General features: G+C 51.0%; 2 protein-coding genes across 4 annotated transcripts in view; one reads left to right on the top strand and one right to left on the bottom strand.

Annotated features, from left to right (window-relative positions):
* The window catches only part of Abcg1 (ATP binding cassette subfamily G member 1), a 56279-nt gene extending 49434 nt beyond the window's left edge, over positions 1 to 6845 (top strand). For all 3 annotated transcript variants that reach the window (XM_087898349.1, XM_087898348.1, XM_087898350.1), the window contains exons 11-15: positions 490 to 658; positions 1866 to 1966; positions 2175 to 2333; positions 3957 to 4075; positions 5136 to 6845. In XM_087898349.1, the coding sequence (XP_087754475.1) occupies positions 490 to 658; positions 1866 to 1966; positions 2175 to 2333; positions 3957 to 4075; positions 5136 to 5364 (777 nt within the window). In that variant the 3' untranslated portion in view covers positions 5365 to 6845. The remainder of the gene's footprint in view (positions 1 to 489; positions 659 to 1865; positions 1967 to 2174; positions 2334 to 3956; positions 4076 to 5135) is intronic.
* A 9028-nt stretch (positions 6846 to 15873) lies between these two features.
* On the bottom strand, positions 15874 to 19205 carry Tff3 (trefoil factor 3). Its single transcript, XM_087898347.1, has 3 exons — positions 19046 to 19205; positions 17646 to 17792; positions 15874 to 16054 (listed from the first exon to the last, which is right to left on the bottom strand). The coding sequence occupies exons 1-3, from the start codon at positions 19194 to 19196 to the stop codon at positions 16041 to 16043; spliced, it is 312 nt and encodes a 103-aa protein (XP_087754473.1). The 5' UTR covers positions 19197 to 19205; the 3' UTR covers positions 15874 to 16040.
* Positions 19206 to 26113: the final 6908 nt, after the last annotated feature.

Below are 26113 nucleotides of genomic sequence, written 5' to 3'. Positions count from 1 at the left end.
AGCCTGCCTGGGGAGGCTTAAGTCCAGTGTAACCTCAGGGTCCTGAGTTGGAGGATCTGTAGCTTCCCATGGGCTCATGCTCACAGCAACCCAAGCCACAGCTCAGGATGAGGGTCTCCAGTAGCGCCATCCCCACCATGGCTTTGTCTCTTCAGGAGGGAGACCAGCCTTGTTTGCCTGCTTTGAAAAGAATCAACAAAGTGTAGTGATTCTGTTTCAGTAGTACATGAGCTTGACATGTGTGTGTGTGTGTGTGTGTGTGTGCGCGTGTACATGTGTACGTGTGTGTGTGTGTGTGTGTGTGTGTGTGTGTGTGTGTGCATGTGTGCTTGTGTGACTGCCTTGGTAAGGCTCTGAATATTCCCCTGAAGGAAAGGAAAGGTGGCCCATATGATCTGTTGTCATGGGAGTCAGGATCCGACACCTCTAGGGGTCTTGGGGTTGTTCCCTCTTGCCTGTGCACTGGATGTGAGCTGTGCCTGCCCTTAGGTCCTGACACACCTGCGAATCACCTCACATATCGGGATCGGCCTCCTCATTGGCCTGCTGTACCTGGGCATCGGGAACGAAGCCAAGAAGGTCCTGAGCAACTCCGGCTTCCTGTTCTTCTCCATGCTCTTCCTCATGTTTGCCGCCCTCATGCCCACCGTTCTGACCTGTGAGTGTCCCTTCCCCTCTAGCCGGGACTCCTACCAAGGCCTGGGGGCTGAGGCCTTGTCTTGACCAACCTTTCTGTGTTGACCAAGCAGGTTGTATTGTATTTACTGTTGCATAAGAAAGTATTGTATAGTGGGTTGGGGAGATGGCCAAGAGCCCATACTGCCCTTTCATAGAACCAGGACTTGGTTCCTATCACCTATGTCAAATGACTCACAACCACCTATGAACTTCAGCTCCAGGGGCTCCGATGCCTCTGGTCTCTAAGGGTACCTGCCCACAGGTGGTATATACTCACATTTGCACATATACAAGAAAATGCTGTGTTTAGAACAAATGATCCCATCTCAATGAAAGGCAGCTAGGTGTGGCAGAAGGCAATGGAGAGAAATTCCCCAAAGTGTACTGCTCAAGAGACACTCAGATCCAGCTTGCTGGCTGTCCCAACCTGACCAGTGGAGGTCAGCTATTCAGACAGCAAGGGTGGCCAACTCTGGCCACTCTGGACTGCTAGGTACAAAGCAGAAACCTAGTGGCTAGAGACCTGATGAACCCAGCAGGAACAAGGCTGATCAGAACGGTTCCACTAGCTACCACAGGGACACTTGATGTTCTCGGGAACGTGGTCCACTCTGGGTCTTCATGTGACCACTTAGATCAGTGTCTTTCTTGCTGCTGTGCTAAAATATCACAACCAAAAGCAAATTAAGGAAGAAAGCATTTATTCTGGTGCACGGTTCCAGAGCTAGCGTCCATGATGGTGGGGAAGGTGTGGCATGCCTGCTGGCACACATCTGCACACAGGAAGCAACAGGTGAAAGCAGGAAATAGGTTGAGGCTATAGACCCTTAAGTCCCGCCCTCCAGTGATGCACTTTCCCCAGCAAAGTCCTGCCTCCTAAAGGTTCCATAGCCTCCCCAAATAGCTCCACCAACCAGGGACCAAGTGTTCACATACATGAGCCTGTGAGGGACATTTCTCATTTAAACCACCACGCAAGTCTTTAGGTTAGAGAAACGGCTGGTGATTTTCTTTTTCCAGACCAATGAATCTGGTTCCATCTTTGGTTTAAAGTGTGAGTATTGGAGTGTTGGCCCACACTGTGACATAGGCCAGAACTGCTAGGATTGGGCCTAAGGCTATTCATGCGCATATCGGAGTAGCTGGCTGTGCCTACCCAATCACTCCCTTCTCCCTTCTTGCCCTAGTTCCCCTGGAGATGAGTGTCTTCCTCCGAGAGCACCTGAACTACTGGTACAGCCTGAAGGCCTACTACCTGGCCAAGACCATGGCTGATGTCCCCTTCCAGGTACATGAGCCACCGGTGACTGGCAATAGTGGGCAGGAAATCTCTACACCCACAGAGCCGGGTGGGACTGGTTTCCACTAGTGTCCTGCTGAGGGGCAAAGCAGGATTCGGTGGGATCTGTGGGGCCTGCAACTGAAAGGATCGCGGGAGCAACCGTCCCCTGGTGGGACAAGCGGAGCCCCCAGGGACACAGGCTCTGTACTTGCAGATCATGTTTCCCGTGGCCTACTGCAGCATCGTGTACTGGATGACATCACAGCCGTCAGACGCCGTGCGCTTTGTGCTGTTTGCTGCCCTTGGCACCATGACCTCACTGGTGGCCCAGTCTTTAGGCCTGCTGATTGGAGCTGCCTCCACATCTCTGCAGGTACAGCCAAGGAGGTGCTGAGCTGCACTAGGCTTCCCTCTGCCTCCTTGCTCTAACGAGACTGCTCCCCATATGGGGCTCGGTGATCCCCATATTCTTAACCTTGTCCTGAACTTCCAGGTGTCTTCACAAAGCTATTCTCATAGGGAAAAAGTGGTGGTGCCCTCTGTGATCAGGATGACATTCTTACTGAGAAGTAAGAGACTTGCAGAGTGGCTGTGCCTACACACTGCACATACCCAGACATGAGTACCCTACAGTGCTTTCTAATTGTCAGCATGTGTAGCACCAAGCACACCCCAGGACTCTATTTTGCAGGCAGGGAAGACTAAGGACCAGAGATGCCTTGACTGGTTGGCATTACACAGCTGGCTTAGAGGCCAAACTCGCCATACCTCTATTCTCACGCCTATAGGTCCACGTGACCACTCTTTGGCACGCCAATGGTGGGTACCCACTCTTCACCTCACCGGGAGCTTCACGTAGCCCTTCTCGGTCTCCTTGAGCTTGCTCTCATCTCCAGCCCCCAGATGCCTCCTTGTCCTTACAAACCCAAGCCACCTGAGGCTCTTGAGGTTCCGTGTCATGTTCCAAGGGCTCCTGGGTACCACATACATCCCAGTTCCTCTCCAGTGTCCTCAACAAGGGCTTCCTGGCCTCCAGGGTCCAGGTTCCTCATGGAGAGATGGGAGCAGCCATGGTGTCTACCTCATAACATTGTCACGAGAAGACAACACTCTGAAGAGCAGCCTGGGACACACCAGCCCCAAATCAGGCCTGCAGAACATCTGCCACCCCCATCTGAACCTCCCAGCTCAGCATTCCCCATGCACCCTGCCAGTCCCACCCACACATCAGATCCGTACTGTTTTCATAGATGACTTTGTCCCCTGTGTTGATCGCCCCCCCCAACCCATTTCACTTTCTCAGACCCTTCTCTGCCCCTCCCCCGAGACCTTTGGACCCCAGAGGGTGTATCTTACTAGGTGTTAGTTGTCCTTTAAGCTTATGTACATACAACACTCATACCACACACAATATGCACACACACTGACACCCTGGAATCTTTCCCTTGGAGAAACAGTGGGAACAGCTACTTGCCAGCCCTTAGCTCTCAGGGACAGCAAGACCTGAGAGGAGGGGGCTTCCCGTGGGTCCCGTGGGTCCCGTGGGCTCCTTGAAACCTGACTCTAGCATTTGGTGCCACTGCTGGTGGGTGACAACATCTCTATCTCTAGGTAGGATCTCCAGAGAGGTGGTCCTACCCAGTTGTTAGCTCCAGGGACAGCTGGAAATTGTTCGCTGCAGTCCCTCGGAGACCGTTCCCACAAATTGTTGGCCTCTGACCTCAGGAAATACTTTATTTTGATTTTTCATTCAATCCCCTTCCTCAACTGGGGTTTCGGGGGTCCCTCTTCAGGAGATTAACTTGTGGCCCTGCCACGGGACATTCTTGGCCACCATCCTGGTCTTGGCCAGTCCAGAAAGACTCTGGCCCTTTGAGATTCCTGCTCTCCGACCACTGGGGATATCCTCAGGGTCACTTGAGTGGGTGGATGTCCTCTGCTTCCTCCAGTGAGTGTTCTTCACGTCCTCACCCTGTCCCACCGTGGCTCACTCCAGGTCGCCACGTTCGTGGGTCCCGTGACTGCCATCCCCGTCCTGCTCTTCTCGGGATTCTTCGTCAGCTTTGACACGATCCCCACCTACTTGCAGTGGATGTCCTATATCTCCTATGTCAGGTGCGTGTGGGCGGGGGCCGGTGGCAGGCCCAGGGACCGAATCAGTGGCGCTGGAAGGAGGGACTCCCGGAAGCCACTGCCTGGCTGCCCACTGCATCTGCATCCCGACACCAAGAATATGCCTTTATGTTTCCCTTGGTGTGGGGCCTCACCCTTCCAGTGCACACAGATGCACGCAGACGGCCTCTGAAGATGCTGTGGCATGCCCTCACATTCTGGGCATTTCCAAGGGTGTGTCCATATTTTATGTAAAAAAAAAAAAAAACTCCCCAATGAAATTCTGGTTACAAAATCTAAACAAGGCCCAACAGAGCCGCACTGTGCCCTCTCTGAGACATCCCAGCATTTCCCTTCCAGCAGGAGTTTTCTGACTCTTTGGGTCCGGGGTCTCCCAGAATTCCTCCCCTCTGTGGAGTAGCTCTGCACACTGGCCATTCCCTGGGCAGTCAGTGTCCATCCTCAGGACTTGGCGTGCATCCTCCTCCCCACCCCCATCTGCAGCCATCCCCCTGCATCACAAAGGTCCATGCTGAGAACAAGTGCTGCTTTCCTCGAGTGTCAGCTTAGGCCCCACTACATTGTTCCGGAGACCAAGACAGACACAAAGCCCTTGTACAGAGTTTCAGCTGCCTGTGCGCTTGCCAATCCTGGGAAACTGGAGCCCAGCGCCTTTCTTCTGAAGATTGGTGCTTTTGTTCTGTAAGACAAGACTGGACCCAAAGGGCTTTCTTTAAATGCTCCGGTGTTCTTGCCAGGATATCCAACCCATAACTAGACCTAACAGTGAAAAGGTGTGCAGGATTGGAAGGAGGCCAAATATGATTTTATTATTTATTTGTTGCACCAGTGGATTAAATATGGTTTGTTCTGTTTTACATTTTCCTCTGGTGGCCTTGGAAGAAACAGGATTGGAAGCAAAGGTAGGGGGCTGCTAGGGTGTTGTCTTGGGAAGATGGCTGTGAGGTCAGGAAGCAATGCAGGGCGGGGTACTGAGAGTGGCGAGCCGGCAGAGTGACCTTCTGCCATGGATGCCCTTCTCACCTGGTGCGCCTCTCCCCAGATATGGCTTCGAGGGGGTCATCCTCTCCATCTATGGCTTGGACCGAGAGGACCTGCACTGCGACATTGCTGAGACCTGCCACTTCCAGAAGTCAGAGGCCATCCTGCGGGAGTTGGATGTGGAGAACGCCAAACTGTACCTGGACTTCATCGTCTTAGGGATCTTCTTCGTCTCCCTGCGGCTCATTGCCTATTTTGTCCTGAGATACAAAATCCGGGCCGAGAGGTAAAACACCTGCAGGCCAGCAAGGAGGCAAAGCAGACATCATGACCAAGGGCACTGCTGGGAGGCAGCGGTGTGCCTGCTCCTGGTAACACAGACTCTCCCAACCCTACCTGGAGGCCACGCAGGTCGATGGCGACCAGTGCTCAGCGCCTCTGCCCGCCGGGTTGGAACTGTTCGTTTCCTTTTCTAGCTTTAACTAGGAAGATGTAGGACGGTTGGGATTTTTATTTTATACGCAGGATTTAAAACACAACGGATACAGAATGTCATCCTGTGGTCCAGCTGGGGACAAGAGGCTTTCTCAGGAGGTTCCTGCCGGAGTCCAGGATACCTTGGCCTGGATGAGGAGCGCTGGCCACACTGGTCCCCAGAGGTGGATATCTTGAGGGGAGAAAGTCCACAGATGGTGGGACTCCACTTGATGACTGTCGTTTCTTCTTTTCTAAAGCTCGTCCCCTTTCTCATGAAGTCACTCTCCGAGCCAAAGTCGATAAATTTCATTCATTTTGAGAGACTGTATCTTTTCCAGTGCTTCTCCAGGACTGGTTCAGGGTAGGAAAGGTGTGTTTTGCTTAGAAATAGACGAGTCCCACCTAGCCACCGAGTGAGGCTCACAGCCACAACCACGGATGGTCAAACGTGGGCTCCAGGCAAGGGAGACCCCACACACACACACCAGCTGTGCTGGGCCAGCAGGGACAAAGAGCCATGCCAACAGTATGGAGCTGGATGTTGGCAGACTCTTTCCAGACCTTTCTTTTTCACATGCTTCTATTTTAAGCAAAATAGATGATTTCTTTTATAGTTTTCTGGCCACTTTCATTTGCCCAAGAAGTACATAGATCAACCTTGTCGGTTTTTAAAGAGTGTTTTCCCCTTTCTTCATGAATCACGTTAACTACCTCCACTGAGCCTGGGAAGCCGGCCTGGGGACACATTGGGTGTGGCCCTTGAAATACCAGGGGGCGTGCAATGAGGGTGCAGTGAGGGGCAGGCCGGCTAAGTGGAAGGGGAGGTGCCATGGATGTCCCCTTTAGGACACGCAGCTGCTTGCTTCTGAAGCACCGCTGTCCTAAGATGGAGTCTCCTGCAAAACCCTATATTTTTGTGGGTAGGCCCATTTACCCTGTGAGCCTTGGTTTCAACACCTGTAAGTAATTGCACTAGGTCATGTTCTGACAGGTCCTGAGATTCCTCGGTTGTGGCCTTGAAGCTTTCATATCTTCCTTGTAGAGAATGATAAGGGTCCGAATTTTACTTAAACGCATGGATGTGCTTTGAAAATATTTAGAGATTCTTTTTATTTTTTTCACTCCTAGATCTTTTATAGAGAAGACAATTGAAATGCATATTACAATGTAATTTTCAGTTTGCTCGTTCTATACAAACATGGCACTGCCTTCTAGATTCAGCTTTTAACCAGGGACACGATTCGCCTTTATAAAAATGTCTTCATTAAAAAAAAAAGTCTTGATTTAATTTCAAGATGCTAGGCATTGCATTGACTCCAGAAAGGAACTGTGTGTGGGGGGGGGGGGTATTGCATTGACTCCAGAGGGGAACTGTGGGCTGTCAGCTGGTGAAGCGCAAGTTTAAAGGAACGGGAGTCGGGCGGTCACTTCAAAGCCAGTGCCAAAGAACCCATTCCTCTCCTGTCTCCACTGACGGCTTAGTGTAATGGCTCATGCTTGGCAAGATGTGCCAGGGGCTGGGTTCCTGCACTGAGACTGCTCTGCTGTCAATCAAAGAGGCAGGGTGGTCCATGTTTCATGTCTGGAAGAGTTCTTGCAAGTCCCGGTTTCTCCTCACCACTGTAAGCAGCTTGTCACCACCCCTAAGTCAGTGAGGGTGTATTGGGGTCCCTCCATAGAGCAGAGTCTGAGCTGATGCTACAGGAGCGGGTTCACTGCTGATGGGCAGAGTGACGAGGGTAGTTGCTAAAGAATGTTGACCAGAACAGGCAAGAGGTCAGAAGTCACCCCACAGGACAGCATTGCTCACTTGTTCTGCAGACTTGAGGAAGGCTGACAGCCATCCTAGGGGATGCTACATCCTTGTCCCTCATCCAGTGTCCACAGGCACCCTGATGTGTAGCTTTGCTTACCGCCATACATAACTTGAATTCCAGAGATGCAGTCTGGACTTCTTCCTCTTCCTGCTTGTCTCTGTCATGGTAGGAGGTATCCGGCAGTGTGTCCTTCCTGACACTGATGTTAGAGTCAGACTTCCCTTGCAATTGGGTTCCATGTGCCTCTGAGGACCCAGGCCTTCCTTTTATCTCTGGCTAAGTTCCTTCAGTTAAAGGAAAGATTCCATCAAGTTAAAGGCTGTACTCCCTCCTCATGTTAGCAGAGGTAAAAAAAACGGAAGTTCAAAGACAGCATTTGCAGAGACCTCCTCAGAGAGTGAGGCCTTCAGGGCCCTGCCAGGCTGAGGTTCAGGAAAGGCAGGATGCAAGGGTGGGGCTGCCATCCTCTGTCCAGCCCCCCTCCTTTGTCCATCCTGTCCCACCTCCCCCATCCCAGCCTCTCCTGCTTCCTATTATACCCTTTGTCAAGAGAGAGTTGAACTCTGGGGTGTGGGGGAGATGAGCCTATGAGAACTGCATACAGAATAGGTGTCATACTCTCCCTTCCTCACCTGGGAGTGGGGAGGGGCACCCTTAGGACCAGAAAATGGAGCATACAACGTTTTAGTAAGAACCCATCTTAGAAGCCTAAAGAAAGGTCATTTTATCAGCCTGAGGCCAGGGACAGACAACATCAGCCAAGCAGAAAATGCCTCTGGGTGTGTCTGTGAGAAGAGAAACCAGTGTGGAGGTGAGACCCTCCTAGCCCTCGGGAGTGTCTGGGCACTGCGCAGTGCCTTCTGCTTCTCCATCTTGTGTTCATCCCTCACTCCCTCACTGATCTGCTTCCCCCATGTTGTTTCAAGCCCTCGGGCAGGGCAGGGACCTTCCTCAGGCCTTGCCCCAGTGGGCAGCTGCTTTGCTCTCCTTATGCAGGTAGGACTGAGGCGGGGAGGTGCTGGCACGGTGCTGAGGGGCTTCAGAGTCCGTGTCACACACCGGAGTCCACGCTGTCTGGCTTTTCCAGCTGTCATTGTTGCAACGGTGCAAACAGTCGGGAAGCGTTTAGACTCGTGCAAAGTGCCGCACCTTTGCAGTGGCTGTCTCCTCAGCCATTCTACTGCTAAGAGAAGGCCAAGTCTGCTCTATGTCTGAGGGACTCACATCCAAGTGCCCATGATGAATTGTTCTAGCCCGTCCAGGGGCTGACCTCGCCTGTGTCTTAGTGGCAATAGACCTGTTCTTTCCTGTCTGAGCTTCCCAAAGCAACACTAGTGGGGCCACTTCAGGTCAGAGAGACTGGCGTCCATGTGCTTTGGCTTGCTTGCCTATACATGAGTTTGCACATACACACATGTGCATGCTTGTATGTGCACACATGCAGGCCTGCTCCCACACATGTCGGATAGTGTTACTCTATGGCTCTCCCTGCGTGTCAGTAGCACGCCAGCCTCCAGGTCCTTCCCCATCACATTACTGCATGGAGGAAAGACAAAATTCATCCATGCCTGTGGCGCAGATGAGCGTTCCGTGGAAAATACATCGAGACTATTGACAAACACCAGCTGAATGAGAATGCAACGGAAAGGCGAACAGAACCCAGCAGGGGAGCTCGAGGAGTGGACTGTGTCACTATAAAGTTAGATACTTGGAAGAAATAAAGACTGCTAATAAAGTATTTTATATATAAGTTTTACGTGTTTTCGGTGTCAAATCCACGTTTTCGCCATCTTGAAGATGCATGTGTCTGCTTGGTAAGGGTTCTGATTGGCTGCTTGGTCTGGCCCACTGTAGAGTTGGCCTGCTCTCGCCAGCACTTTCTATGCATCTATCGTTAGGTTGTGTTTCCCTAGACATCTGACCCATGTCCTCTGCCGTGATCATGTGCCCATGCACCAGCAGCACCAGATGAGGCTTGAACCACTGGAACATGAAGGCTGCCACCACTGCAACCCCGTAGGCATAGCCAAGACAGCCCTGCCCATTGCTCCTCTTCAGGATTGGGGCAACCGCTTCAGGGAGTACCCTGCTCAGGGCTCCGATTCTGCAGCAGATAGGTTTTCATCTTAGGCTTGAGTTCTGGGAAGCAGCTCTCACGTGACTGTGTGGGGTCCCCTTGAGATCTGGGCTGAGCTCTCAACTGGGTGACCTTCTGGAATTCATCTTTGAAGAGCAGTGGGGGCCTAAAGTCAAGGTTTCAAACTACACCTTGCTCCCATCTCTAGGACACAGAGCAGAGACCCTGATAGGTCAAAAGGGTGCACTTCACTGGCTCCTGCGGTGTCCTACAGCATGGGAGGAAGGGTGATAAGTGAGCGTGGTGAGCATGGCTGGGCATGGGCATGCTGTCTTGCCCATTGTTGAGTGTGATGTGCTTCTGTTATGTCTCCCAGTGTCCTCTTGCTTCTCTAGTCTGTCTATCCTCCTGAAGCCGCCTTGCAATACTGGGTTGAGCCTTCTGGTAGTTCTGAAATAAAGCACCTAAGAGAATACACTCAGGACCCTAATGGGATGCCTGGATCTCAGTGCCAGTGCAGATGCCCCAGACATACTCTGATGTGCCCATGACAAAGTTAGAGACAGCAAGAGATTGACAGCATTAGCCCCCAACAATTAGATTGGTCTTGGCAATATGCTGTAATAAAAGTCGGGCAAGTATGGTCTCTCTTCTAGTCTTTCAAAGTAGCTTCAACATTTTCTGATTGTGGTTGACCATGGATAACTGAAACTAGACCGGTTGGGTACAGGTACTCAAGATCCCATGTGGAGATGACCCACCCCTAAGCTTCTAGTAACCATTCAGGGCCCTGCCCCTTCTGGTTTGCGTCCTGGGAAGAAGAGAGTTTGAACCCCACTTCCCATTGTCTCTTTGCAGATCTTTGCAGCCTCTGCAGTGTGCTAGGGGCAGCAAGGAAGTCAATGCTATGTGGAGTTTGCATGATTGATTCCAAGGTACACAGGTCAGGCTTCGGGGTCTCATGCCTTTGTATCCTCAAGACTGTTCCCTGGCATCAAAGGGAAACAACAACCTAACTGCATGTCTTCCCCATCCCAGTCATCAATGGGTGCAGCCCCAGGTCCCTCCAGGTCAGATGATCAACACAAAACAGCCAGGAAAGCAAGCAGAAAGGCCCCCTTGTTTGACACAAATGCAAAGCTACGCAAGCCTATAGCCTGCTCTGTCAGGCTTCAGGTGTCAGGGAGGCAGGGGTACACTCTGGGGCTCTCTAAGGCACGGTTGTGCCTGTCTAAGATGCTGTCACGACACTTCTGCCACCTCTGCCTTTCAGGTCCTCTCAGGAGTAATATCACTGAGACTCATTCGGGAACAGCCTTTCCACCCTGAGCTCTTGCGAAGGGCATACGCCCACTCCTGTCTTAGGGTTTCTATTGCTGGGGTAAAGCACCAGGATCATAGTAACCTGGGGAGGCAAGGGTTTATTTGGCTTACACTTCCATATCATTGTTCAGCACTGAAGAAAGTCAGGACAGGAACTCAAACAGGGCAGGAACCTGGAGGCAGGAGCTGATGGAGGGTCGCTGCCTGCTGGCTTGTTCCCCGTGGCTTGCTCAGCCTCCTTTCTTATAGCACCCGGGACCACCAGCCCAAGATGGCATCACCCACAAGGTGCTAGGCCTCCTCCCATTAATCTCTAATTAAGGAAATACTCCACAGCCAGATCTTACAGAGGTGCTTTCTTAAATGAGGCTCCCTCCTCTCAGATGATTTTAGTTATGTCAAGTTGACATAAGACTATCCAACACAACTCCATAGACAGGACAGTAAACCTTGGCACCAACCCGTAGCCCCTTCAGTGAGGTCTCTCTCAATACAGTAGTGCTGGTCCCCTCTACCTGTCATCGTGGGATGCACAAAACAGAATCACCAGTCACTGGGGTTGTTGTGGCTCTGTGCTGTGGTGTGGAATGAGCTGTGTCCACTTAGGGGTCCTGTTTATTTTATGATCAATGAGTCATGAGCTCTGGGCTCCAGAAACGTTCAAGTTACTAGGTCCCTCTCCACAGTGTGAGGCAGAGATGCTGAGACTAGCCAGGGAGCACGTAGCTATGTAGAGGCCCATGCTAGTGACCTGTTGGGACCAGTGTACTGGTTCTCCATAAGCAATCCTTGCTCTGAGAGGCAGTGTGGGGCTCCTGTTGATGCTCCACCTCCCCAGGCAATCCTAAAACAGCCGTTCTCAATCCGCAGGTCATCACCTAAGACCATTGGAAAACACAGATATTAACCATTCATACCAGTGGCAAAATTACAGTTATGAAGTAGCAATGGAAAGAATGTTATGGTTGGGGGAGCGTCAGCACAACATGAGGAACCGTATTAAAGGGTCGCAGCATTGAGGTTGAGAGGCACTGGCCTAGACATTCTTCCCCCAACACACACAGCAAACTTTTCTGAATGGAACTTTGCAGGGGGTGGGGAGAGGAAGCAGGCTCCCCTTTCTCTGGGGCGTCACCAGCATAGTCTTCCCTCCTAGGGGACCTGAGGGCCACATCCTTTACTGGATGTGATGCATTCAGCTTTGAAAGGACAATGACAAGTCCTTTCACACAAGTGAGTGTCCAAGGGTGCCCTCTAGTGGTCGCTGGGGCTGCACACGCACAGTGTGGGGAGCAGATCTGTTCTCTGGAAGACAAGGGAGGCCAACTAGGGTTAGGGAGGTGGGGTCACAAGATGGAAAGGCTGCTGTGACCAGGCCAATGGGGACAAAGACAGCTGCAGAGAAAAGCAGCTAGTAACCCCTGTGCCCAGAGAGATGGCTGGAAATAGAACATGATCAGCCTGGAAGGGGATGAGCCACCTAAGAAACGACAGGCAGGACCCCTGGCAACACAAATCTCAGAAACTCAGATTCTGACTAAGTGAGAATTGGTTGATAGTCACACTGTTCGTTCGGTTTGTTTGTTTGTTTTTGTTTTACTTGCTTGAGGCAGGGTCTCACCATGTAGCCCTGCCCAGCCTGCTGTAACTCATTGTCTAGACCAGTCAAGCTTTGAATTTGCAGGAATCCTTCTGCCTCCCAAGTGTCCCTATGATAGAAACCAATAAATTGAATCCTCTTGTAAAATATACACACATTCTGTTCCTCTAGAGAACCCTAACACACACACACACACACACACACACACACACACACGGTACCACCTCCCCTTCACATTCCAATGATCAAGTCTGCACATAAACTTTTGAAAACGTCATACATCCCTATTAAGTAGCTAGTGAACAGGTATTGGCATATTCACACCCCAGAGGATGTAACGAGGAACCAGGGTGCCAGAGCTCCTACATAAAATCACCAAAAGCAGACCTCCTGGAATGTCGAGTGGTCAGCTGTATAGTGCTGGTATCACTATACTGGAGTGAACACCATGCCTGTAGCTCCATGCTAGGTAAATGCGGGACACGGTAAGCCAGAAAACAAAAACAACGTGCCTGGACTTTTTTTTTTTCAACATGACACAAGGTTGAATCCTCTGGGAAGAGGAAACCTCTATTGAGAAAATGCCTCCATCAGACTGACCTGTGGGTAAATCAGTGGGCCTTTTTGTTGGTTGCTGAGAGATATGGGAGGGAGGAGCCCGCTACAGCAGAGCCACCCTGAGGCAAGTGGTCCTGGGTTGTGTAAGAAAGCAAGCTGAGTAAGCCATGGGGAGCAGGCCGGGACCAGCGCCTTCTCCATAGCCTCTGCTTCTGTTCTTGTGTCTGGGATCCTGCCCTGAGTTCCCTCAGTGACGGACTGTAACATGTAAACCAAATCAACCTTTTCCTCCCGGGTTGTTTTTGCTCATTACTGCTATAAAGAATAAAACCAGGACATAACCTATGCCAGGATGCCAGACAGGACAGGGCCTGGGTTCAAATCATGACAGCAAGTTTGCAGCCACCATGAGCAGACAAGACTCTGGACGGTCACAGACAGAGGCAGTGGTCTATGGAAGGGCACTTGGCACATTACAGATACCTCTATCCTTGTATCTACTCAAAGCCGGCCTTGTCCCCACATTCATATGACACTCAGAAATGCACCCCAAGTTCCTAAATACACACGGGCAATACAGTTAGACTATGTCTCTGAGCCCAAATCCACCCCACGCCCTAGATAGGAAACAACACAAAGTGAATTTGGATGTGAGATACCTATCTTTGGCCCATGTGTGTCCCACGACCCCACAGGACATCATAGGCATGCTGCCGAGTGACACTGGGCTTGTCAGCCACAGCCAGGAAGGTCTCAGCACCTTGCTGACTCAGTGACAGTGTCAGAGAGATGAACAACCACAGGACACCACACAGTCCAAAGCCAGTCAAGGAAATCACTGCTGCAGGGTTGGACTCTGGCAGGAGGCAGGGAATTTGGGAAGCTGGAAACTAGATGGCAAGAGGTGAGGAGCGGCCGCCACTCCAGGCTGCCAGCAGAGGGCGCTGTGAGGCTGTCTCAGTTTTATTCAAGGTTCTGATTCACGCTTGAAGGGCTCACAGCTGCCTTCACTTAGGCCTGGAGGACACTCCCAGAAATTCTGACGTGAATACCATGGCTCCTGGAGTGTAGCCAAATTGCCTTCAGCTGAGCCCACACCATTCTACCCGGGGCCCTGAGGAAGGGGCAGCATCCTGAGTTCCTGTGGTCAAGGAGAGCCAGGCAGAGAGAGATGGGCGGGTGCTGCAATGAGAGGGAGGTGAGGGCCAAGACTGCTGTACCCAGAAGAGCAGAGGACTCCAGTTCACCTGCCCCACAGAGAAGGGTGCTCCGCTCAGAGGGACTGCAACCTCATGGCTTGACTAGAAACCAGGGAGCAACAGGATGCAGTTTTCTTCTCTAAGCGTCAGGCAGGAAGGTGGCCAGTGTGGATGAAGAGTTGCCACAGTCATGCTGGAAGCCTGAAGTTCAGATCCTGCAGACTGTTACAAACAGCTGGTCTGGAACGGGATTTGCATTTTATTTGTGTAACGCCAACACAGACTTTACACGCTGGAGAGGTTTTCTAAGGGACTGGGGTGCTTAACCTCCAAAGTCAACCAAAGCTGACATCCCAGTTGTGGGTGAGGAGAGAGAATCTGATGCGTCCTGCCAGTCTGGAAGGTCCTGTGCTGTTGACCACAGCCTGGGGCTTCTCCATCTGTCTCCACACATTCACCACAGCAGAACCAGGCACTGCTGACTCCCTCGTGGAGACCCCTGTCACTGTGTTCTCTTATTCTCCAGGACCTCTTTAACCACATTTATTGACCCTGTGTGTCCTGGGTGTAACAATCACTATCCAGTCTGATGTGCTCTCAGTGTGACTTGCCCAATATCACTGGGAATGAAATGTCATTCCCAGTGCATGGTGTTTGGGGGACTGAGTCCTTTTCCAAGGAGAAGAAACCATGGATGCCCACCTCAGTGAGAAGCAATGATTTCTGACCACTGTGCTGTGTGAATGGGGCATGGATGATGGAGTATTTAGAGGGGTCCCCTGTGGGCACAGAGCTAAGGATCAGCCAGGCAACACAAGCAGGAGCCTCCACCCCCAAACATCCCCAAAGATGATTCAGAGAAAATTCACACCAGGAAATGAAGAGGGCGGATCAAACCACAGTGGATGTTGGGTAGGAAATGAGATACAGACCACTGCTCTGTGTCCACTAAAAAGGGGGGAGGGTGACCACCCACAATGTGACTGATATTAAATGGGACTGTAGATAAACACAAACCAGGCCATAATAGAAGATGGTTTTCATCGTTTGATTTCTTCGCAAGAAAGACTTGATTTCTAAATCTTGTAGTAGAGGTGTTTGGGGACTTTTGCTTGCTTGCCTTTTGTTTTTGTTTGTTTCTTGGGTTTTTTATTGTTGTTTATTTTCTTCTCATCTTAGAGAGTCGATGTGCTGTAGAAGGTTCCGTCTGCCTGCTGTTCTCGCTAGCTCTAACTCTATCTTTCTAGAATCCCCTGAGACAGCAGTCTCAACTGAGGGCATGGCAGATCAGATTGGCCTGCCTGGGGGTGGAGCAGGGATGGTCTTGTTAATTGCTGTAGAAGGGCCCAGCCCACTGTGGGTGGCACCTTCCCTAGGTGGGTGGGCCTGGTCTTTATAAGCAAGTCAAGTGAGCAAAAGCCCAACTGTGCCAGCAGGGGGCATCCTTCATGGTTTCTGATTCAAGTTCCTCCTGTGACCTCCCTCAGTGATGGGACTGTGACCTGGAAGTGTAAGCCAGATAAACCCCTCCTCCCCTGAGCTGATTAGGGTAGAGTGTTTTATGGCAACATTATAGGGAACTAGAACACTCCTCTCGGGGGCTCCTGACTTGAGTCTCTTGGTGTGTTAAAGCAACTCAGGATCAGTTCCCCATGGGTCTGGAACACTCTCTCCTCCGTGAAGTGTGGCCCTTCCCCCTCTGCACCCCCCAAGAGTGACATGGAGAAATAAACACAAGAGCAGAGGTCTCAGCCATCAGAGCAGCCTTGTGCTGAGTGTGGGGTCTTTATTCGTCAGGACTCCGGGCTCCTATGTGGGCAGCAGAGAGAGCAGAGCAGGGATGAGCGCTGCCCTCAACCACCACCGGCAGCCAGTGTGCGGGGTGCAGAGGCCGCTTCCCAGAGCCTGGCTGGCTTCAAAATGTGCATTCTGGAAAGAAAGAAAAGGATTAAGGTCATTCCCACAGGGTTGCCTGGCTTCCCAAACTAGCACATGGCGGCCTTCTTCCCTGGTCACAGGGGAATGTGAGTCCCCCAAAGCCTGCAGGAGGCACTGTGCATCCTCCTGACATCACCAAATCACATAACTGCACCCCAGAGGTCCTGTCAGGGGTATGTGCCATAGTGCCTAGAAGGGAGCCAGAGGCAAGTGACCTGCCACTCATGGGGCAGCGGCCAGCCCCTGTTACTGCTCCTGACCACACTCATTTCTCCTTCCTGGCTCTGCTGAAGGAGGGGAGCGGCACATGGGATGCCTCTGTTCAGCTGGGGCTCAGCCATTTGTTACCCAGGCCAAAGAGCACATCTGGATCCTTTGGGTGCCAGCCCAGGACAATCCCTCGTAGAGATACAATCTCTTAGAAGGTGAGCCAGCATTTAGAAGTGACAGATGGCTCACAGCGGATGGCTCCCCTAAGATGGGATAGATTGGACCTTGGTAAAACAGGATTGGCAAGCCACCCGTGTGCCTGGCCATCTGCTGTTTGCACATGGCCCTACCCAGGGATTCTCAGGGGCTTTGCCCTACAACCCACTCCACCCAGGGAGGGGGTAAGAGAGGCGGGCTAGTGGGCAGGAGCCAGGGCACAAGGACAGTCACCTGGCTGCTGGTGTGCGGTGAGCATGTCCTAGGTGACAAGGGGCTATGGATGGCCTGTTTGATAAAACATTAGCTCAAAATCAATCCATTTCCACAGCCATGCAGTGTCCATTTTTCACACCAGTTTGCACCGTGTGTGTGTGTGTATGTGTGTGTGTACATGTATGTTTGTGTGTGTGTACGTGTGTGTGTGTGTACGTGTGTGTGTGTACGTGTGTGTGTGTACATGTGTGTTTGTGTGTGTGTGTTGGGGGGGTCAGCCTCATGTGTTGTTCCTAAGCTGCTATTTGCTTTGGTGTGTGTGTGTGTGTGTGTGCAATTATGTGTATGTGTGCATACATCTACATTTATTTACTTGTGTGTGTGCATATGTGAAAGGAGGCATGCCAGTGCACAGGTAGAGGTCAGAGGGCAGGTTGGTGGAGTCAGTTCTCCTCTGCCACCATGTGGGGCTAGAGATTTGAATCCAGGTCACCAGACTGGGCAGCGAGCACCTTTATCTGCTGAGCCATCTCACTAGTCCTACCTTGCTTATTGGTGGTCTGGAACTTTCTAATTAGTCTAGGCTAGTTGGCCAGTAAAGCCCCACATATCTGCCTGTCTCTGCTCCCTGGCAATGAGAGCCCAAGCATGGACCACCGCACCTGGCTTTTTGACACGATTTCCTGAATCCAACTCATGTCCTCATGCTTGTGTGGGAAGCGGTTCACTGACTGGGACATTTCTCTAGCCCTCAGATTACATCTTTATAGTTTATAGAAAGGACCAGCCACTGATCACTAGCTGCCCTGGATCCAAAATACCTGAAATGAGGTCTCCTATGTGAGGCCTCCACCGAGGAATAGTGACAATGTTGGTGTCCTGCTGAGGCCCAGCTACATGGAAGGACAGGGCTGCCCTGGGCATCGCTGGTTGACCTTACCTGCCTCCTGCAGGGGCTTGAAGCACCAGGGCACATTCCGGATGCTGGAGTCAAAGCAGCAGCCACGGTTGTTGCACTCCTCTTTGGTGACGCTGGGGTAGCCGCAGTCCACCCTGACGTTGGCCGGGACCATACACTGACTTGGAGCTGTCCAAATGAAACCACATCAGTGGCCAGGCTGCAAGTTTGGGATTACTTTCTTGCTTCCTGTGGAACCCTGGAACCCTTCCTCCTGAATTCAATGATGGTGACAGTCTTGCCCCCTAGGGGATGTCTAAAGAAAAGCAGTTCATTATGAAATGAACGGACAGCGGAGAGCGGGGATACGGAGCTAAAATCGTCCTGGACTGTCATTAGTTTACCCGTCTCTGCAGCGGACTAGCATCCGTTGGCTCTCGGGTGAAACCTTGGAATGTGTTGCTTAAGGCGCCCCTAGCTGCCACCAACCCCAAAGCTAAGAACGCCATCAGATAACTTCCGAAACTGTGGCAAAGGCCCCACCCTCTGCTGTAGCCCTGACACCCCCATCTTGTACTCAGGAATTGTCTTGATTTGGGACCATCTTTGTTTTGTCAAGAATGTTTCTGTAGTTACTTGTAGCTCCCACCACATGCTGGTTTAGCTGGTCCTGTTCCAGCTGTGGGCTTCCTCCATCTCCAGCATCCCTGTTCTGTCTACTTATCCATATGTACCTCTAAAGCCTGCCCCCGATCACCGGCTACCTGATTTCCCCTATGAAAGTGGAAACCCAACAGCCTTCCACATCTCCCCACTGCAGCGGGGCCATCATGTCTTCCTGACTACTCCAGACTTTGACGCAGGGCTCTAAGGGACATTTTGAAGCTTCAACCTGGCTCCAGCTACCGGATGCCCTTACATGCCCAAGTCTAAAGGGTTTCATTGCTCCCCAGGGGCTCTACTGTCTTCACCCCAGTAAGTGGTCACCTGGAAAAGGTCATACCCCAGGTCTCTGAGTTTGGCCACCTCTCACCCAGCCCTGTGATTTACTGGTTTCTGTAAACCATCTGGAGCTTCTATTTGTGCCTGGTTTATTCTGGCAACTTGCCAGGATGGTGTGGAAAGCCCATCCCTGCTCAGAAATCTCTGGCAAAGAAGGAAATGAGAGGTGATGAGCACCTGCCAGCCCTCCCACCCCAACCTCTGTTTCAACCCCGCTACAGACTGAGGAGGAGAGGGGCATGCTCAGTTTCTCTGAGCCTCCATTAACCTGACTGTGAAAGGGGACAGAAAGAGGCACCCTGTAGGACTGCTCTAAGAAAACGTGTGCCCGGTGAATGGTAATTAGGTATGAAATTGATGTAGAAGGTAGGCAGGCTTCTGAGTCTCTCCCCCGCTGAGAGGTTCCAGACTAGTGCTGATGAAGCCAGATAGGTACTTACACAGGCCAATGTACTCCGCAGCTACCCCAGAGGAGCCAGCTAGCAGGACCAGCAGCATTAGACAGAGGGCTCTGGTCTCCATGGCAGCAGGAAGCTTCAGGATGAGCTCACAGGATGTGCAGGGGCACAAGCAAGGCCCTTTTATACCCATATGTTTGCTGGGTTCTGTGGACTCTGGCCTCTGGCTCCACCACCTTCTCTCCTGTGAAATTCCAGAAGACTCCTCCCCCATCCTGAGTCAGGTGGATGGAGTGGGGTGGGGAGAGTGATGGGGATGGGTGGGGACAGCCACTTTAGAGTGCAACCTGGAAGCAGGGTCTGTCAATCATTGTATGAGCCTAGTCTGGAAGAAGGCTTTATGAGGCTGTGAGGGGCATTTAGTCTTGCATTCCCAGCCACCTCACAGGAGCAATGCAGAGGACCCTGGACCACTTGATCTATAGCACCACTAACACCTGAAACACAAGTGACCTAGGCTGGGTGCCAGGGCCTCCCTGTCTATCACTCTTAAAGGCAGAAACTCTAACTCTGCACTTTCCCCAGAGAAGCTATTATTATTATACACTTTAATAAATAGCTGAGTACACTTTAATAAGTACCTGAGATATGTTTATTCAGTGTATTTTGATAAAAATAGTATACATTTAGTTTTTTTAATCAAATAATAGAAAGCCCCCTTCCTGTCTGGAGACATCTCTTTTCAGCACTGTCAAACAGATTTTTTAAAATGTACTTGCTTGTGTGTGTGTGTGTGTGTGTGTGTGTGTGTGTGTGTGTGTGTGTCTGCATGCATGTAGGGCCATGCAGAGATCAGAAGAGACATCAGATCATCTAGAACTGGAGTTACAGACAATTGTGAGCCACTATGTGCATGCTGGGAATTGAACCCTGGTCCTCTGAAGAAGCAGTCAATGCTCTTAACCACTGAGCCACCTCTCCAGCTCCTTCCTAAGTCGCTTTTAACCCAAGCAGGTGCAGACTCTTCATCCGTGTCCAGTTCGCCTTGCCTTACTTTCAGTAAGTGGTTGACAATGGAAACCATCTTTGAGCAGCCTGTGAGGATGAGGCTGCTGTGGCTCCTAAAGGAAGGAACTGAGGCCTAACAGAGGCCATGCTGAAGTTGCTCCAGCAGATGGGGGTAGCCATCAGCTCAACGTGGGTGTTTCTTGCCTGGTCCTCACCGACTGGCAGTGTGGCATCCATAGGCTGGTCCTCACCGACCGGCAGTGTGGCATCAATAGGCTGGTCCTCACCAACTGGCATTTTGGCATCAATAGGCTTTCACAGGAACCACATGAGAACCCTCCAGCACATTTTGTCCATCACCCCACAAAATGGCTGCGTCTGACTGCTCCCACTTGATATCCACATTGGGCATCTCATGGGCCCCCAAAGGGGTGTCCAGGGGTCATCCTTCACTGATTGGGCAGTGGAAGCCAGATCTGTGTGCAAGGTCTGAGGTCTGATGGACAAGTCCAAGCCTGCAAGCTGGTCCTGGCATAGAGATGCCGTCTCCCACATGGGGAGAGCATAGAGTGGGGAGAGCCTAGAGCACACAGAGCCTGGATCAAAGACCAGATGCAGCCTGCAGATACTGAGAGCCCATGACACCCAGTAGAGCCCTCTGGAGAGCACTGAAAAGCCTTATGGCAGGAATTCTGACATACAATTGTCACGATTGTGTTGTCGGGATGAGGTAAACTACCTGGGTTTTGAGGCCCAGGCATGAGTTCACTAGATGAACGAGGGTTGGGAGGGCATTGCAGTGGTACTGCCTGCTTAGTGATACTCATTAGCATCCCACAAAAATGTAGTCCTTGAGGCAGGTGAAGGCTGAACATGGTGGTGCCACCTCCCTTTCTCGAGTTACCACTCTCGGTTATCTGAGCCAGCAGTTAGGTGGAGGAAGAAGGCAAAAGCCGGGCAGCGTCGCCAGGAATTCCTGCTGGCCACCTGTCACTCGTTCTGCAGCTGCACCAGGCGTGGTCCTCCCTCCCTGTGAATGCATCTCTGGCCTCCCAGCCCTTCTGAGTCATCAGAACCTAGATGTGGCTGTTTGGGGATGCAAACACTGTGACTGTTTCCGGGCTGCCCCATCTTTGGGTGACAGTTGAAATGTGACACGCTAGCTGCAGAAGGTGAGCCTTCTACAGGTGAGTCAGTCTACATAGGGCTGAGTCTCCTGCCTTGAGCATGGAGACAGGATTCACCCATCACTGTCAGGAAGGTATAGGCCCTGGTGTTCTGGGAAAAGGATGTCCAATTTAAAAAATACTTGGGGCCCTGGCTTTGGCCACTCTGGGAGACTCGCCACAGCGATCCCTGGCTCCCAATGTCTGTAGGAGGGCGGGACTGTGGCCTGGAATCATCTCCAGGAATACCTTATGTAACAGAGATAAATCTAAAACACAGCAGCTGACAGCTGCACAGCAGGACACCTCAACACAAACACAGCCCCACCCTTCCCACGCCTTTAATCCCAGCACTCGAGCAGCAGAGACAGGCGATCTCTGTGAGTTTGAGGCCAACCTGGTCTGCACAGTGAGTTCCAGAACAGCCAGAGTTATGTGGTGAGATTCTGTCTCAACAAAACAAGTCTCCTGCCCAGAGTCTGTGCCAGGAACAATGCTCTGCCAACACCTTGTTCTTGGTCTCATGGGCTTCAGGGTTGGAGAGCTAAGTCTCTGCCAGGTGAACTGCCTCTCATGGTCCTTTCTAGAGTAGCCAGTGTCTCTGAGTCCACATCAGCCTTTGCTCCAGGCAGGAAAGTCAAGACCATCTGGTGCTTTCCAAGGCTTAGCTCTGCTGGCCTTCCTCTGCTGGCCTCCCCTCTGCTGGCCTCTCCTCTGTTGCCCCCCCCCAGAGGCCTCCCCTCCAGTGGCCTTCCCTCTGGTGGTTCACACCATCAAACGTCTGTTTTTGCCTCTCCTTCCATGGTGACTACACTGACTTTTCATTCCGAAATGACTGAATGACCCCATGTCCTCTAAAGCTGTCAACAGAGCTGTGTCTCAGGACCTGCCTACTTCCACGGGAGCATGGAAATTCTGAACTTTTACAGAAATACTTGAAACCCAGATCATTGGTCAAGAATTGGTAAAGAACCTACACTAAAACTAGGGGAAACACAACACAATTTTTAAGATTAAAAAAAATGGGAAATACAACTAAGAGGCCCAGCCTCAGTGTGCAGTTCTGAACCACAAAACTAGAGCTGACACACCCTTGTCTGCACGCTGGCGCGCGTGCTTCGAGAGTGCAATGACTCCCACCGTGTCAGGCACATTGACAACACCTACATCGGAAAAGTCTGTGTTTCAATAGGAAGAAACTGTAAACAACACACCTAACTGCCTGTCAAACGGAGAATCAGTTCCAAGGCATGTTAGACCCATGTTCATGTGAATGTGTCGGTACTACTTTTATTCATATAAAGGAAATTCAAAAATTAAATATGAATATAAATTGAAAATATTGCATATCATTTCTGGTAGTTTAAAAAAACAGCAAACATTACCATGCAGTACTGATAAGTAAGTGCGAGAATGAGACATGGTTCTGGGGAGGGAAGAGGAAAATGGCTGTCAATCTAACAGACCTGGGAGGAGGGAACCTCAGCTGACCAATTGCCCCACCTGACTGAGGCATGACTGTGAGGCTTCCTCTTAACCGCAGGTTGATGCCCATCCCACTGCAGACAGTACTATCCTAGGCAGGTGGGCCTGGACCATACAATTAAGCAAGTTGGGCCACCCAGGGGAAACAAGCCTGGAAGCTTCTGTCCCCTTGCGATCTCTCCGGCCTGCAAGTCCCTGCTTTGGTTTACACCTGTCTTGGCTTCCCTTGATGATGGACTGTAAGCTATAAGATGATGTAATTTCTCCCCCAGGTCTCTTGTGGTTAGTGTTTTATCACGGATTCAAACAAGGATAGCGACAAAGGAAGCACTCACAGGATTCCATGTTTTTATTAAGAGGCATCAAGACCGACAAAGCAAAAGCCAGCATCCCCGTAGATGGCCGTAGATGACCGCTGTGGTCCACATTGTCTGAAGAAGCACATTTGAAACACTTGAAGTTTACATTAAACAAATTCCAGCAACAGTAGGGACAGTGGAGCCTCCAATGACCACCCAGGCTCCGGCTCGGGGTGGAGGCTGGGGTCCTGGTTTGGAGTTATTTTTACATCCCCACCTGGAAAACTGTCAACACCACAGATTCTCACGTGGTCAAGAGTGAGGGTCCCTCGCTAAGTCCCACCCAGCGCCAAGCTTCCTGGGGAGTAGAGTCATGTCAGATCTTACTTAACTCCTTGATTCCTGGGCCTCCATGGGGCAACCTCAGCTTTCTTTCTCGCCATTGCCCTGGGAAATGACGCGTTCATCTACAGCAGAGAGTGCTCGGTAGGACAGCCTCATCTGATGCTGATGGAGTTGAAAATGTCCTGACATATGGCAATATGTCATCCGTGTGTTTATGACCAAGTTTACATAAAGAAGCCTATTTCTTCTCCTTTTCTCTGCCATCACGTGCCACAAGCCCGACTTTCAGAAAGAGGAGATCCCTGGCCAAGAAACAAAAGGAAACTGTCCCATTCTCCAACGGACTCTGATGAAAACAGGATGGAAAGAAAAATCAGGTATGACTCTAAGATGCTGGAGGAGACCCAAGCCTTAAGAAAACGCCTTACAACCAGATCTTATGGAGGCGTTTTCTCAATGGAGGCTCCTCCTCTCTGAGGACTCCAGCTTGGGTCAAGTTGACGTAAAACCAGTGCAGATGTATTGCTTCTGCTAATCGGGGTGGGTTTTCTCTAACACACTGTGCTAGCCTTGCTTGCTCATCTCATCAGGAGAACACTGAGCGAATGTGCCATCTAGTCTGTGTAGGAGAGTGCCCTGTGTGACGTTTGCACAGCAGCTGGTCAACAATGTATGTCTAAGACACTCTCCTAAAGTTGACTATGTTAGCTGATGCATCGCACCTGCTTGGAGCCCAGACTGCATTCCTGAGCGGGGGAGCAGGACTACGGAATCACTTAGCATGGGGAGGTGGGAGAGGGAATAACCCTCCATACTGAGAGTCTCTTGCACCAAGCGCACCCTTGGTGTGTCACCCTTGCTAGAAACCATCTTAGTGTGTCAGGGCAAAGCAGAGCAAAGCGGGGAGGCTGTTCTGAGTTCTAGGAAGATGCTACTCACTGTCCCAAGAGCAGACAGGTGATTCCTGAGTGCCTGTTGACTCAGGACGACCAATGCCAACTATGAGCTTCATAAAACGTAGAATAGGAGTCGGGGGGGAGGGAGATCCCTTGCATTTCACAGAATCCACCACTCTGGTACCAGAATCTTCTCCAGCCGTGCCGACAACGATCAGCTCTACAGTCCCGTAGACAGAGGGTTTTAAGTTCAAGGGAGACTGAATGCACAGACAACCTTAGGAATGGAGTGGGCTGCCAAAACTTCACAGCCACAGAAAAGGTGTGCCAGATGGACCAAGCCCTCTAGTGACCACAGGGCCTCAGGCTGCTTTGTCTTAGCTTTCAGGACAGGTTTGCTGACTTCCTCTGCTTGAGGGAGAGTCACCTCACAGCTCCCACCCCCCGGGATGCACTGGGGGCTACGGCCACTTTGCTGTGTGGCGCTTACTTCATCAGGAGACAATGACCTTAAATCTTTTCCCACTCACTGGCATGCCCATGTCCCCAAGGAGGCTTTCCCTTATGGAACTCGCTCACCTACGGGGTAACCCCACCACAGAACTGGGGCAAATTGTGAGGTCTAGGGTCCAAATGTACCTGCATGGTCTCTGTGCCCTAATGACCTCATTTTCCACACCCGCACACCAAGGTCCATCACAGACTAGCCACACTCCCAGAGCCCTCGTGACCAACTGGTTTTTATATGTCTTGGGGAGTTTTCCCAGTGAGTTAATATTTACTGAGTTCCTGCAGGCAGAAATACTATTGAGCAAAGGACAAATAGTCAATATTTATTAGCCACCGCCAGGTGCACAGTCTTCCGCCAGCTGTTGTAGAAGATACGAAGAGGACCTGATGGCCAGTTGAGGAAATGCTGGCTGTGGAGGGACATCTCAAATTCCAACCCCCGGCAGCAATGCCACCCATAGGGTCCCCCGTCCTTGGTGGCTTGACGCATTGGGAAGGATGGAGGGGTCACATCTCACAATATGCACAGTAGGTTGAAGGCGAAGAACATGGCTCTGTGGTCTTGGGACTAGCATATCACTTCATCTGGCAGAGGTACAATGGCTCTGAGCTGGCTCTGCTGAGCAGAAGGGGTGTGAGAGAGGGACTAGAGAAGGAAAGTAACAGGAGAGGGACATGGGACGGTATGGAGAGCTAAGACCCAGGCTGGAAGCACCCAGCTCAAGAGTCAAGACACAGAAGTTAGGGCCTGTGTCTCTCACCTTTGTTTAGCGGAGCGATGCTCCTGTATGCCCGGGTGCTGCTACCGGGAATGATGAATGTCAGTGACCAAGTTGGGCTTTCTCTTACATTCCGGTGATCATTGGTGTGATAGGAACTAGATATGACTGTCACTGGATACATTTGTCATACAGGATCACTTAGAAAAGGAGATGAAAACTTTAAAAAAAAGTTGTCCTAGGGGTTTTAGAACCTGAAAACTTCCCCTTTTTCATCTGTTCAAAACTATATCAAGTCATTCTATTATACTGTCCTTTTATATGTGAATTGTATTGATATAATTAAATTATGTTTTGAAAGAAGGAAGAGAAAAGGAAGGAAAGGAAGAGGAAGATGGTGACTATGATGACTGATGGGAGAAAGAAAAAAATCTCATTGGATGCTAACATTGTAACTTAATTATTCACAGAATGATATGGGATGCTCTGTGTGCTGTGAATATGTTTTATTACCATTGATTAACAAAGCTGCTTTGGGCCTATAGCAGTGCAGAATACAGCAAGGTGGGAATTCCAAGCAGAGATAGAGGAGAAAAGAAGGTAGAGTCAGAGAGATGCCATGTAACCACTGAAAGAGACAGACACTGGATGGAACCTTACAAGTAGGCCACAGCCACACGGC

Source organism: Myodes glareolus, chromosome 18, assembly GCF_982192425.1.
Source record: "Myodes glareolus chromosome 18, mMyoGla1.1, whole genome shotgun sequence".
NCBI lineage: Eukaryota > Metazoa > Chordata > Mammalia > Rodentia > Cricetidae > Myodes > Myodes glareolus.
This window is presented reverse-complemented; position numbering and strand designations above follow the sequence as displayed.